General features: G+C 39.0%; 1 protein-coding gene across 1 annotated transcript; it reads right to left on the bottom strand.

The window, feature by feature from the left end:
• Positions 1-5,840: 5,840 nt before the first annotated feature.
• LOC119590118 (cartilage oligomeric matrix protein-like) lies at positions 5,841-15,644 on the bottom strand. Its single transcript, XM_037938890.1, has 13 exons — positions 15,502-15,644; positions 14,022-14,213; positions 13,143-13,920; positions 10,654-10,781; positions 10,345-10,557; positions 9,962-10,121; positions 9,663-9,840; positions 9,288-9,569; positions 7,788-7,906; positions 7,561-7,648; positions 7,281-7,446; positions 6,895-7,129; positions 5,841-6,003 (listed from the first exon to the last, which is right to left on the bottom strand). The coding sequence occupies exons 1-13, from the start codon at positions 15,526-15,528 to the stop codon at positions 5,957-5,959; spliced, it is 2,613 nt and encodes an 870-aa protein (XP_037794818.1). The 5' UTR covers positions 15,529-15,644; the 3' UTR covers positions 5,841-5,956.
• Positions 15,645-15,948: the final 304 nt, after the last annotated feature.

Below are 15,948 nucleotides of genomic sequence, written 5' to 3'. Positions count from 1 at the left end.
AACATGGCTGGGCACCCAACAAAATCTGGTAGCGCATTTAGTTCTATGGGAAGATGTTTGGGAAACAGGAGGGAGGAGGTATTTGAAAGTGCGAGTTGGGAAGGTTACGGCAAAATAAGAGCCGGAAGTGGATTTGGAGCCATCAATGTAAACATGAATATGGGGGTAAGGTATAAGACATGGAGGAATGGAATGGACAGAAAACGGATGAGGTCAGAGATGGGGAAAAGGGGAATGGGAGAGGATATCATCCATGTGAATGGAGAAAGGAATAGCTAAAAGTGGAGAAGAATGGAAAGGTAGGAACTAGAGATCGTGGGATAGTTTGGCGAGGGAAAGTTGGTAGAATAGAATATAACATCGGAGAGAGAGAGAGAGAGAGAGATATGGTAAGCCTGACTCCGTGTACAGGCTTACAACTGGAGAGGAGTGGAAGGCACCTAAGGCTAAGCAAAAGCCACAGTCTTGGGTTATATCAAGATGAGCAAGAAGGGAGGTTGAAGCAGAGCAGCAGATAGGGCATCCATAATCAAAAGTGGAGAGTTTTGCAATCTGGGCCCTAGGATGTATGGAAAAGAGTAAGATTTGGTGGTAGTGGCAAGCTTTTTCTTTAATATAAAAGATATGGTTTCTCCAGGACAATCTGGAGTAAAAAATAATGCCTAGGAATTTGCCAGAACAGTATTCAAGTGGAGTACTCTATAAGAAGAGTGGAGGTTAGGGACCTATAAGTGCATAAAAGAAAAGGATGGAGAAAGATTTGGAGTTTGAAAAGTGAAAGCCATGGTTAGTGGCCCAACTGGATACGGATGATATTGCAGACTGAAGGAATTGGTGAAGAGTCAATGTCATTAACAGCCTTGCGGGACGTCTTCAAACTGAGGAAAGGGTGATGTGAAAGAGACAATTTTGACACTTTATAAACACACCCACGTGCCTGCAGATGTAATGTTTCAAAATGAACAAGGGCGTCAGATGTACTTTGGGCATGGCGGAAACCAAACTGAAAAGAAGAGAAGATTGTGAGATTCAGGATACCACATTTAAAACTAAGTTAACAAATTTCCCTCTAGTAAATTTGCACAAGAAGCTAGTTAGAGCGATGAGGCAATATTCTTGAGGGTTTCAAAAAAAGGATAAGAGCTCGCCATTGAGAAGGAAAATTTCCTGTCATCAATGTGGTTGGAAAATAGTTAATAGGAAGGATAGAGAGGTTGATGGAAGTTGTCATAGCATATGGTAGTGAATACCATCAGGGCCTTCATGGGTGTTGCAGCACGGCTGCATTTTCTGATGGTTTTAATGGAGAAGTGTGGAGAAAGACGAGAGCCATTGCTGACATGGCTGAAATAGTCACCCAGTTCATTAGCGACTTGTAGAGGATCAGAGATGAGAGTATCTCGAATATGGAGGATGGGGGGATGTTTGCCTGATAGTTTATAGATCCAACAACAAACAGCTGAAATAGATGTAGATGTAATTTAGGAAACAATTTTGCCAGCTAGTTGTTTACTGTTCCCGATTGTACAATGAAGACAGGTGAATACTCTTTTAATGGAGATAAGGACTGATAGCTGATTAGGGGTGTCTCATTTGTAGCAATAATTGCTCCAGGCTGTGTTTTAGTGAAGTGCTTTGGTGAAATCAGAAGTCCACCATGGAACACACATGGAGGTATGAAGTCTTGATGTTTGAAGAATGGCTGTATAGGTCATAGGAGGGTGTGTAAGAAAGGTCTTGGAGACAGATAATAGATGGGTTATGAGGGATATGATAAGACCAGATCTGTGAGAACAGAAACAGCGAATATTCCAATATAGGAGAGCTATCATCATCTTTGGGGAGCAAACGCTGGTGGGGTGTATAGCCGCATCCACCCTTTGTTTCCACTTGTAAGGGCAGGAGCCTGGCCCATCTCTTGCTCTTCACGACCGGTTTGATCTGCCCTCGCCACAACTTCCAGAATCAGAATTAGAATCCTGTGGGAAACAAGCCAGGTGGCTGTAGAGTTGGTGATTATGGACTGTGCAATTAACAGGTCCTGTATCAGTCTCGCAGTGCAATCGTTGGTTGGACAGATGGTCCCACCAACTGTACCCAATGATCCAGCACAAAGAGCTGTTACGAAAGGCATCAAGACGAGATTCCAAAACCCAATACTACTGTGCAGTGTACCGAGCGTTGTATTGCCTCAGTGATTGCTGCAGTCCCACTGATCCCCTTTTTCCTTCTGGAGAGGGATGACCACACCCCTCAGCAGGTCAGGGGGAAAGGTAGCGGTCTGCCAGATGATAGACAGGGCAGCACGCAAGCTCCTTGCTATAGGTTCTCCACGAGCCTTTAACAGCTCAGCTGGGATGCCGCAGATACCCACTGCTTCACCACTCTTCAGCTTGGAGATCACCTCATGTCAAGGAGGGTGGATCCTTGCTGATGGGTGGGTCTGACAAAGGAATCTCAGCACTACCCTCATCTAAGTTAATTGTTGGTGGATCAACTTGGTATAACTGCTCAAAATAAGCCCAAAACACCCACACCCCAAAAGAGATTATCTGATCACTTGCTGAACAGATTGCAGTTGTTTGCGAGGAGGGCTTGGAGTTCAGCTTTCTCAGGGTTTACTAGGAAATTACTTTTGACCTCCTTTGCAAGATTCCTAATAAACTGTTCCTTGTCCCTTCTCGGCAGTGACCTAGACCTGCACAACCAGGAATGATGCAAGTCTTGTCTTGTTCTTAGGCATTCACCAATTGTTTATTGGGCTGCATTAAGCATTTAATGCTTAAAAGTGTCCCACAGAAGAACAGGGTCCATCATGCCCCCGAGTACTGTAAAATAACCAGAGATAACTACAGGAAACCCCCCAGGCACACTGCCCCTCCCTCAATCTGTCATTGACACACCTCAGGATGTTCATTGGAATGACTGAAGAGGACCCAGAGAGGAGCCATAACTAATCTATGGTCAGTTTGACAGAACTTCATCCTGCAGTTCTGGAAGATCCTCCATTTCTGTGACCTAGCAAAGTCATGGAAAAAGAGGCTATTCTCACTGCCAGCATCAGCTCCTGAGCCATGAGGACCGACAGATATCTCATAGCCAGCTTAGTCACAGCCATATACTACATTGAAGTCACCCAGAACAATATGAATGTCTCGCCGAGGACAGTGGTTTGCCACAGATGAAAATTGGTGTAATATATCTTTCACATCAAGTTTATACACATTATATTGAGCGTATACAGCAATAAGAGACATGTAGCCAAATGTAAGCTTCAGTCTCAATACCATTATATACTCATCGACTGGTGTGACCTCTATTACTGAGGGTTGCAGTGTGCTGGAGATGGCTATGGCTACTCTCTGGATATGGTGACCAATGCTGCGGCCCAACAAGTAATAAGTATAGCCACCCACTACTCGTGCTGCTGCCAGATCTTCACATTTCATCAGAATTAACAAATTTGTTTTTTCCAAGATATCAGATATACAGCACATCTATTGGAAGCAAGTTCTTAGACTTTTGATATTCACTCTCTTTGGAACCACCCAGCTAGTAGTTGCTCAAGTTGAAACAACTTGGCTTTTCGAATGTGGATGCGACTCCTCAAAGAAACTTGTAATAATAGTTAAAACTATGATTAGATAAAGGGCATTCAGAGTAACCGAAATGAATTATACATAACATTATTACTCACGAACGCAATACTTAGCAATACCTATTTCCATAGATGCTGTACACGTGTGCACACACACTGATAAAGCATCTTTATATTCACTAGTGTGGTTTTCTGTTCAAATAATATTCTGTAATGAAGAATATGATGTTGCATGTTTTCTGTTTATTTAATCAATGTTTGGCCAATTAGCCACTAGTACACAGTGTAATCACAGTCGGCAAGAAGCATTTACAAAGGTATCATATTTTTTATTTCATTTACCTGCCAAACATCCATGTTTAAAAACCGAAGCATTTTCGTGTTTCAAGAAATATGCAGCTATAATTCAAAATTGTTGTTGTGTTCAAAGAAGGCGATAAGGCTGCTTCACCTCCATATGTGTTGCCATGAGAATAAACAATCAATTCCAAGAAATCGCATTTGTGGTGGGATATTTACATGTACATCACTTGTTTGAAGAAAACTAAAGATCCAATGGCTTATATAGTTTTAAAAAATTAATAGTAACACTTATTGGTCATGTATATTCTACCAATTACTCTGTTACAAACAACCTAGATTTTTGCTTCATTCATAAAAATGTTTACATCGAAGTGGGACCCAGCAAGTGTACCGAAATATAATTCCGAAACTGTACACGTGTCCGAGATTGCCACTACCACTTAAAAGGATGTTATCTTAGGGTTAAGTTGTTTATGACATAGCGGACAGTAGCCTTAGAAATTGTACCGGCAACCCTCACCAGCTAATCTTGGAACAGACTGTCCCCGTGTGCCAGTTCTCTAGGAAAGATTGGTGTATGGACATCCAAAATATATATTTACATATTAGAGTTCTTTACAACATGTCTGAAACGACATTTGTATAGGTTATGTGGAAAGATCACCAGTCTGCCATAAAACCACTGCATCTGATGCCTGAAGTGGCAGCCGTCAGCTCTTATGCTGTGCTATAACGGCAGTCGGATACTAACTAGAACGACTGCTGCTCCTTCACACATTGGTGTTTTGCCACACACTGGCACACTGCAGGGTTTACCTCACAGTATTCAAATATGTAGTGCACTCAGATAGGATACATCGACGATCGATCCAATATACAAGTTGCAGCGGGGAAGTGTACCGACCATTCATTTCAATTGGAGTTACCTGCATGTACTAGATGTATAACTTAAAATACGACACTGAAACCTGTAAACTTTTTATCTAAAAGTACACTACTACTCACAATGGGTGTGTTTAAGGGCTGAAGCTCTGTGGTCACCGAGGTCCTGGCTCTGCCTTTGGTGCTACCCAGCTGGAAAACCGAGCTGATGTGACATGGGCTGAAATTCTACTGGGATGACTGTGCCACATCATACCTGTTCACACCATGACGGTTTTATCAATCTTCATATTTATATTTTCATGTTCAGAGATATTAAAGTATTTTAAATACTTTATTTGCATTAGCAGATGGATCTCCGTCAGTATCCTCCACTACTCTTGACTTCTAAAGGTAGGTGTGCTCTATTATACGTGTAGAGGACTTGCTTTTGGAAGAGATGCGCAGCTTTTGACTTGCCAATGTGCATGTGTTGGAGACTGCCATAAAATGTATGATATTTGAATTTGAGAATACTGTCCAAATCTTGCTTATTGAAGGTGCATAGTTGCATTTACAGGGCAAGAGCACAATTATGGCTTCTCTACCATTCGGACGATGAGGCTGGAGCAGACTCCATCTGTGTCCTGTTCTCCCTTGGTCAGAAAAGTTGACTAATCCCCGAGTGAATACACAGTAACTGGTGCTAAACTAATTTCTTGAGTAACTGATTACGTGAATTGTGGTATACAGAATATAATCAACATAGCCAGCAATGCAGAATTGTAGGACCTACAATGAAGATAATGAATACCATACTTTTGCACTGAGACCGTGTTTGAGATTTTGGCATTGCATTGCATGCATAGCTATGCAAATAATATCCTTTATTAGAACATATTTCATATTTTAAATTTTGTTAATTAGGTGCCAATCAGCATCTCATTCTCGCCCCATCAAGGAATAAAAAAGTTAACAGCTTGTATTTTGATGTATAAGCAGTAAAGTTATTCCTCCTCGACAACTGTTAAGAGCACTGCGATTATACTAGGATCAATAAAAATCAGAATACTTGAAAAAATAATTATTAAAGTTATTAAAAATGGTTTTACACTAATAAAAATGGCCATGTGATATGCATATACAGCTGTTTGCAGATTTGGAATGTAGGATGGGGCAAGCCTTCTGTAATAATCATGGCCGCATATTTAGATCATCAGCCATGGCTCTGGGGATATCATCTGAGAAAGACAGAAAAATATCAATACAAGAACCATTATAACATGGGCACCGCAAAACTAGATGTGCTAAATCATAGCTGCATAATCAGCCTATTGGAGTCCAATTCTTCCAAGAGATCTTTCACAGTATTACAATGGAGTGCCTAAACTTTACACTTGAAGTGCTATTTTTGCAGAATAAAACGATCATCATTACCAGTTTGCAATTCTGGCAAAGAAACTAGAAGTTGGTGTTGTTTGGATATTTCAATGTTACTAAAAAGCGAAATGATATATTATTAACATCTTAGAACATTTAGATCACAAGAAATTTGGGAACAAAAAATCTTCTGGCCCATATTGCCACAGCAGAAAAGATGTGATACAAAGAAAACTAAAATATAGTGCTGTTGGAGACCATTGGGGGATAATTTTTTTGTGACTTGTTTGCCAAATGTGCATCGACAATATGTACTGAATTCATACCATTGACCAAACTTCATACATAATATTAAGCCAGTGATGAGTCACTGATAAGGAAGTTGCCGACTTTTTACAATCTGTTACATGCATAGGGATGTCACAGACAATCTTTAAATATTCCTTAGTAGCATTACAAAGCCCCTGAATTAGACTTGCCTGAAATCCTCCCACTGCAGTTTATCATAACATGATATTCTGTGGTATGAACACCTTTAGCTTTTGCCCATAATATTGTCCGTAGTAGGTTATATAGTAAATCACTACATATGTCTTGGCAAATCAATTTTCCTTAAAAAGCAGTATTGTACAAAGGGGTTAATGTTGAGGGATACAGAAAGTAGTATTTTCGAATACCATAAAAATGGGTTCTTAAAAAAAGGGATACTATAATTTGCAGAAACAACAACCATAACAGATAGCTGAACATACCAGTACAGGTATACTTGATGTTGGACCAGATAACTTTTTCTTGAGAGAAGCAGAAGAGTCCCAATCGGCCTCCTTGTAGTGTAGTATCATAAATGTTTTTAGAGTCGATCAGCTGAGAATCCCCTCTGTACAAGTAGAACCTTATGACGCCAATACGAGGCCGGTGGTGAAGCTGCCAGCGATATGCCACATTTGGTGCCCATCCAATGCTGTTGTCCTTCCAAAGCAGTGTTGCCTGAAATACATTATTTACATCTTTGAAGACAATGCAAATTGTGATATAAAACTTATCAAGTCATTATTTATGGATTGTTTTGTAGTTATAGCAGAGTGCAGGGGAAACAATGGGATTCACTTCATCATATACAATAGTGCTAAGTTTCTACCTGATCAGGTGTGGAACCAGTGTACCATAATGCATCCCTTAGTGCTGTACCAGGACCCGTAGTGGAGTTGATCAGCTTCAGAGTAACACCTCTCTCCGCTTGGCTAAACCAGTCCTGTGCAGTCTGCTTCCACATCATGACATAAAACTTGGCATTGCTTTGGTAGCTGGAAGAAAGCTTTTGTTAGGAAGTTGCGTTTTATTACAAGACCAAGAAAAAATGTAAAGTAAAAAAGTTAATAGTTCAAAACTAATTCCAGCATTCAGGAAAATTTACTCACCCAAATACAAAGCCAACAAAGTCGTCATCACCTAGATCTTCAATGAAAAAGGTCCCTTCAAAGTCAACATTTCCCAACGAGTGATCACCTATTGAGTGAATCGGTATTAAGATTCCTTTAAATATAGTTCTATTGGAATGGATACATCAGTGTAAAGTGTTGCATTGTATATACCTCATCAGTACCAATGACAAAAAAAAAATCAGGATTTACTTATAAACACATACCTAGTGCTATAGCTGGGTCAGAATTCATCAATTGGTGAATCTCTGTTCCGTTATCATAGATGATCCAAACTGGAGGAATGCTTACAATCTCTGGGTTCAAGGTTATCACCTGAAGTTTTCTTTAAAGAATAAAGCAAACAATACATGTCAATTCCTTTTACTCCAGTACATTTACTGTCCACTGAAATCTGTGGCTCCACATGTACTCGGCCACAAAAGAGTCAACTGACAGCCTAATGTAATTTTTTTCTTTCTTTCCTTTTAATGCTATCCAATTAGTACAATTATTTTTTGCATTATGCATGCACATACGGTTTTAATTGGTGCTAAATATATAAGCAGCTCAATATATTAGCAACTACATGCCCTAATACCCATCAATGACTTGATCCTATAATATGCCTTCATACTTTTCTATAGCATTCCTTGCCTACAGCCCCCCCCCTCCCCGCCATATCTATCTATCCCTTGCTGCCCAACTATTGACAGATCCTATGCTACCAGTCATAACCTTAAAATCAACAGAACCATTTTCCAACTTCTCTTTCTAGTCATTTACAATGCAAAGATAATGTCATCTGTCAAACACCTTAATCACAATATACACATACATATGCACACACACACATACATATACACATACATATGCACACACACACATAACATATACACATACATATGCACACACACACATCACATATACACATACATATGCACACACACATACATATAAAATAATATGCACACACACACAGATATACACATACAAAGCACACACACCATACTATACACATACATATGCACACACACACATACATATACACATACATATGCACACACACACACATACATATACACATACATATGCACACACACACACATACATATACACATACATATGCACACACACACACATACATATACACATACATATGCACACACACACACATACATCATACATATGACACACAATACAATACATATGCACACACACACACATACATATACACATACATATGCACACACACACACATACATATACACATACATATGCACACACACACACAACATATACACATACATATGCACACACACACATACATATACACATACATATGCACACACACACACCATACATATACACATACATATGCACACACACACACATACATATACACATACATATGCACACACACACATACATATACACATACATATGCACACACACACATACATATACACATACATATGCACACACACACATACATATACACATACACATACACATACACACATATACACATACATACATATACACATACACATACATACATATACACATACACATACACACACACACACATACATATATATACATATAAATATTTTAAGTTATTGAAACCAGTATTCATTCATTGTAAAGCACGCTTTCATTATTCAAGCTAATTAAGATTGAAAAAGGCTGAAGAACTGAACTATTATGTTAATCACAAAACACACCTGAAATCTGTAGTGTGCACCTTAGGATTGTAAATGCAGTTATCCTCTGTATCTGCAATTTGGTCACCATCGAAGTCGTCGGTGCAATCATCGCCACGGCCATCCCCATCACTGTCTAGCTGGCCTGAATTCGGTATCAGTGGACAGTTGTCAGCCGTGTCATCCACACCATCATTGTCGCTGTCAGCATCACAGGCATCGCCACTGCCATCACCATCTACATCTGACTGGTCACTGTTGGCTACATCTGGGCAGTTGTCTATACTGTCGTCCACACCATCACTGAAAGAATGTTTGAATGCGAGGTGATCAATGATATTAAGTTTGCTATCAATCTATCGGGGATTAGCTATACAACTCTAGCCACCACCTTACCTATCCAAGTCAGCATCGTTATCACACGCATCTCCCAGAAAATCTTCATCAGCATCCTCTTGGCCAATATTGGGATGCTGGGGGCAGTTATCACACTCATCGCCCAAACCATCCCCATCAAGATCATTTTGGTTGGCATTTGCGGTCGAGATACAATTATCGTTAACATTGTCGGTTCCTAGTTGAGGGTATGAAAAATAATTAATAAAGGTGATTGTAGCCTGTATTCATTTATAAAAGTTAGTTGCTTTATTTTTCATAGCAATTATACTCTGCTGAAAACCAAAGCTATACTGAACCATCATTATCAATATCGTCGTCACATTCGTCGCCCAATTCATCCCCATCAGTATCCTTTTGCCTCGGGTTAGACACAGAAGGGCAGTTATCACAGACATTTCCCCATCCATCTGAATCTGCATCTTCTTGCAGTGGGTTGGATATCAGCAGACAGTTGTCCTGTAATATTATTGCTAGATTGAACAAGTTACCTATGACTGCATCATATAATACATGTGCTTGCGAGTTGCTCTCAGACTAGATATCGCTCTACAGCCAAATTGATGAGGGGGCTCCCCTGAGCTATCAGGTAAAGCATAAACATGCCATAAATATGATTTGCATTTTATGGACGATAAAAATAATAAAAAAAAGTTTTCTGGACGTGCATTATATATATTACCGTATTCTTATCAAAGCCATCACCATCTGCATCACTATCACAGGCATCGCCATCACCATCGCCATCTGCATCTTCTTGGCCGGAATTCGGCCTATAAATGCAGTTATCCTGACGGCAATATATCTCTGTACAACTTAGTTCAGAGTCTGGGTAACCATCAAGGTCAGAGTCGGGGGCACATTCACCACTGATACCTGCAAACCCAACTGGGCACTGAAAAAGTAATAAATTGTGGATTAAATATATACATCCAGATTAAGGTCCTCTGAGTCTAGAAATTCAGTTTTGCAAATAAATCCATGCAATTACCCCTAGCCCATCGCACGTAATTCCATCCCCAGAGAATCCAGTGGGGCAAGGACCACAGGTGAAGTAGGGAGCCACGCTTGAAGATCTACATGGAACGCCAGGATAGCAAGGGTCCAGCTCACACTGATCTGTTTAGTGGCGAATAATAACCAACTAGAACATCACACCCAAATCGATGGTACAAGTAAAAGTTGCTAGCTTTGGAAACTAAGATCAGCAAGTGCCAACTTCTAGAATTCATTTGTGCAATTTGAAATTTTAGTAACTTTTTTGCAAAGTCCTTCATCAATTCTGATTTTTAACTAGTAAAAGCGCCATGTACAGGGTTATCGAGCTGGAATTTCATATTGTATAGTGCATTCAAGTATAATACAAGCCCTGTAGTTAAATAAACAGTGTTAAAGTCTAAACTTGTATTCTAATATTAAAAATTAAATGCTTAAACAAGTACATAAAGAAACAGACTCAATTTCCTAATCGAATGTAAATACCATCATTTAGCCATGTTGCTTACAGCTTACACTCCCTAAAAGATAAATGCATCCATGAAATATACTTAACAGTTAAAAACAAAATTCAAATAAATCAAGATTTTATATAACCATTTGTTACCTATGTTTGCCTTTCCCTTTGCACATCATTTGCACACTAATTACCCATAGGCTTACATGTTTGTTCACATTTGATCTCCCTTGTTCATTCACGAAGCATCTATGTAATATGATACATGCAAGTTCAATGTAATTTAGCATGACTGGGCGCAATTTTTTAAAAAGAAAGCAACTGATATTCTCCCACAAAATTATGTATACTTAAAAAAAATAAAATAAAGTACCACATACTGACATGTGATATAATCTATTAATTTTCCCTTCAGGATGGCACTGGATGTCAATAGGAACCTGCAGAAACAGAAGAATGATTTATGAAACGTTAAGAACCCGAGCCATGCCTGTTCGATGAACGCGAAGTAAAATATTCCCCGAGTAAACAAGCACAAAAATCGTTTAATATCGGCTAATGAAACTACGTTCGGTAAAAATATGCGAGACTTCACATAACCCAGATCCCTTGTGGTAATCGTACAATGCGTCCTAACCAATAAAGCAATCTAATCTTAACCCTGTGGGATTTATACATTATGATCTATATTTCCTTATATTATGCCTTGGAAATATATACGCCTAGCCATATATCAAGCTTTGCCCCCTAGACCCCCAGGGTAAAACCCCATACCTCCATATAGCGAAAACTTTTCTTTGTTTCCGTTTAGTCAAATCTGCTTAGTTTCGTTTCCCTTTTTTCGGTATTTGGGGCACTTGAATGGGCTGAAATATTAGGCTTAGATAGATACAATGTCTATTTGTTCTGTATATCCACTATATATATGTCTTTAAAATGACCTGGGATCAACGCAACACTTGTATCGAAATATTTCTCACTGGAGTTTCTCAACGAATGGCGTCGTGTGGTTTGTGAAATGTTCTGGTGGCAAAACACGCGCGCAGAAATTTTTTCTACAAAATAGCGTAAATAATTACCAAAACACGTAAAAGTAGTACAAGAAAACTAAAAATTAAATAAATCAATCCAGACGCTAGTAATTACGTACTAATCGTTCTCACAGTCGCATAGTAATACATGGACTCCTTGACAGATCGCAGTAATGAGTGGTTTTGGTCCTCGCAAGGTAAACATGGATGGCACTTGGTCTCAGAGCGGTACCATGCAGGGCCTATTTCATTTCCCGATAAATATGAGGCCACTACAGATGTACTTGTATTGCTTCCTACTCTATTTTTTGTGTTCTACAAGATGGCATTGTTCATTTTTCTCTATCTCCGTGCGTCGCTCTCGGTAACATTAGCTACAAAAATATTTACGTTAAATGGAAATCAACTAGTAAAGGATATGTTTTCATATTCATTTCATTTCAAATATTACTTGAGCGGGGGAGAGAAAAGAAAACCATGGTTATTTAAGAACAAGGTTGATATTCTTATTTTTGAATAGACCACTATCATATAAAATCCAGGCTCGAAATTCTTGGGTGGCCTCTAATTATTCGGCCTGATGTACCAATTACTTGACCCACTGACTAGACCTGCAAGCATAAAGTTTACTTTCAGTATCATGAGGTTCTCATCGACAAGTACAGCGATAGTAAACAGCCATAAATTATCCTAAAGAAAAATATTCTACTTGTTCATCGTTTAATTCTATATGGTACATTGGTTTGGGACAGGTTAAGGTTAAAAAGTCATGAATGATAAGCCCAATGGTAAGAAAAATAAGTACCAGCAAAGAATGTAATTTACATAGATATCAATTCTTAACTATAAATATGCTAAATTGAATTCCAAATATAGTTTAATTAGAGGGAGAACATGAAACTATATTATACTTTATTTTTGCTCATTGGATATCCATGTTAAAATTCTAGGCATTCAAATTTCTATTTGCTTACCATGGGATAAGCTAAAACTTACTATGATCAGGACACAGGTTCTCTGGATTGTTGCAGTTGCTGAAAGGGTTTTCATAGTAGTAGTCACCATTGTCTTCCACACATCGTCCAACTCCTGGGTTTTCAGTATACCATATATAGCCCTCAGGACAAGCATAACGAAACTTCATCATTCGACCATCACTTTGTTTGAAGCACTCAAAGTAATAGCGTACATTGAAGGGATCACTAAAACGTCCGTCCACTTGGCACTCAAACTGATAAATACAAGGATCTTCACATGTTTGCGTCTTCTCATTGAACAAAGTATTATTACTGCACATAGAAAACCTTTGAAGATACCCATGTCTCAAGGCAATGCATGTATAGTATTCACCACAATTATTTGGGTTGGCAAAAGTTCCAGATACGGTGCATGGTGGAAATCCAGCATTGTTCAGACACTGTGAAGAAGATTCATCAAATACCATTCCATCCAAACATTTATAGGCAACTGGTTCAGAATAAGCATCTTTGCAAGCGAAGAACCTCTGTGGGTCATAATAATCCACACGAAATTCATGAGGCTTTTCACATGTGCACTGTAAGGGGGCACCTGGATAGCACACGCCTCCTCCAAACTCTGTTTTACCTAAACAAAAGTCACCCTCAGTACAGTGACGAACAAAGGCTTGTCCCTGCACACACATGACCTGAGTCTTGCAATTTGCACACAGAAAACCATCAGGCTGGGCTTCACACAGATACGAATATGGATTGAATTCTGGGAAAACACTCCGGGTGTGACGCGAGAGAACACACTGTAAATAGCAAGATGAATAAAAATTAAACAATGGTGGAAAACTATGCATGGATTCATTAACACTACAAATACCCACTTTAAACAGTAAAATGTACTAACCATGCTGTCATTAGAGCAACTCTTAGAGGTGGCATTGTACAGGAAGCCCCCACAATCACCCTTTATTATATCATAGCCGCCGTTTCCGTCGGGTACACAATCTACGTAAGCACCACAGATACTTGAATCAGGAAACCTCCCGTCCCCTGGACAGTCGTCTGTTTCCATGCCAATGGTGACTCCCACAACTATCTGCAAACGAGGAAAAATATGAGAGTTCAACTTTCAAAAATTGTCAATTTTTTTGGTCATGACTAAAAAAAAAAAAACCTAGGTTAGAAAAACTTCTAAAGTTAATCCACCCCTCACCTATAAATAATGGATTTCTTATCAAATTTATTGGATCTTTTAATAAATTTATCGAGTTTTACCCTGTATTTATCATTAATCCAATAACATGCATATAAGATTACAATTAGATATACAGCATTTCTATAGAGAGGTTTACAAATAGTGTAGCACTATCATTTGAAAAACATCTTGGCATTTTTCAGATCATTTGGCCTTAAATTAATTGCTAGAAAAGAGACATACTGGAAAGTAAACTCGATTGCCACATTTCAGAACTGCACCCTCCCCAATAATCTAATTGCTTCGTCAATTACAATAATATTTTTACAGACGCAAGCCGTTTTCCTTACTGTATGGGTAAATACATGTTGTGGCTGGGAACATGAGGAATCCTATTCTGGGGAGGTGTGCAGCTTGGACAGATTTACTTTTAGTAGTCATCAAATACGCACAGCTTTGCATTTTTAAATTTTTTGCCATACCATTGCAATATTGATACTACCGTTTTTACTTGTTCTCTCTTTACATACATATTACATCACGTTGTCGTATAAAAAGTGCCAGCAAATTTCCCATTACCCCACCAACCTTCTTAATGTGGGGCTTCGCCCGAGGACCTCCACTCAATTCCAGTATTTCCTGTACTTGAAAAGGACACTGCCATCTTATATAGCATAAGAAATGGAGTCATGAATAACACATGTACAGCTGTTGTAACCTTGTTTACCGCATTTCATAGGGGTGAAGTTACTTCGTAAACAATTAACAAAACCTATACATAATTTGAGATGGAAAGCAACGGCAGATTCACGCAAGTTATAATGTGCGGAACTGAAACAAGGAATAACAACTGCAAAATTGGATAGAAATTGCAGGGTTTTGTCCTCTATGACAAAATATCAATTTGCCTTAGATTAGTGCGTCTATACCGTAAAGATTAACCAGAGATTCATGCATATTACAGTATGGATAACAAAGAAGGAAGGGCAATTTCAAGGTTGGATGGGTGTGTAACTAACAAAACACAGTTCGCAGATCAGCATTGAAAATCCACGAAGTCATCCTGGTTTTAACAGAATTCCAACACTAATTACAAATCCCACGTGTTGTCCTCAAATATCCCCCACACCTGTTTTATTGCATACCACTAACAAAATCACTCGATATCCTGCATGTAAAATGTACTTACAATCAGTATTATTCCGTTCCAGTCCATGATCAGGAAGCCGTCGGAGCGTCTACCGCAGCAAAGTCAGACTTACACCACTACACTGAATCCTACACTGAATTGAAAACTACATGGAACCAGCAAACTGCACAGCATTAGTGCAGTCCTACTCCGAACGAGCTCCTTGGTAGTTACTGTGTTCTCATGTAGTTTTTCGTCCTTACTGCGTTGTGGTATAGAGGCGAAAAAAAAAAAATATTCTACCTTGAATATGTGGGTGAAATATGTATGCTGTCTTGTGTTATTGTTGTCTTTTATCTATAACATAAGAGAGTTCTAACTTACAGGTAACATGTATGATTTGTTTTATGTTCCAGAATAAACAGCAATAACAGGAAAATGTGGAAGGGAATAACCCCTACCCACCCCTTCTCTCTCTCTCTCTCTCTCTCTCTCTCTCTCTCTCTC

The sequence above is a fragment of the Penaeus monodon genome, chromosome 26 (assembly GCF_015228065.2).
Source record: "Penaeus monodon isolate SGIC_2016 chromosome 26, NSTDA_Pmon_1, whole genome shotgun sequence".
Classification (NCBI taxonomy): Eukaryota; Metazoa; Arthropoda; class Malacostraca; order Decapoda; family Penaeidae; genus Penaeus; species Penaeus monodon.
The sequence above is the reverse complement of the archived record's forward strand: the minus strand, read 5'-3'. Positions and strand labels throughout refer to the sequence as shown.

Bases quoted from the DNA above. Each gene is read 5' to 3' on its own strand.
- LOC119590118 (XM_037938890.1), bottom strand. From the start codon at position 15,528: ATGGACTGGAACGGAATAATACTGATT. The intron at 13,921-14,021 runs GTTAGTACATTT...TGCTATTTACAG, and splicing joins GTTGCTCTAATGACAGCATG to TGTGTTCTCTCGCGTCACAC. The intron at 7,907-9,287 runs GTGTGTTTTGTG...TATTCTTTAAAG, and splicing joins GTGCACACTACAGATTTCAG to AAAACTTCAGGTGATAACCT.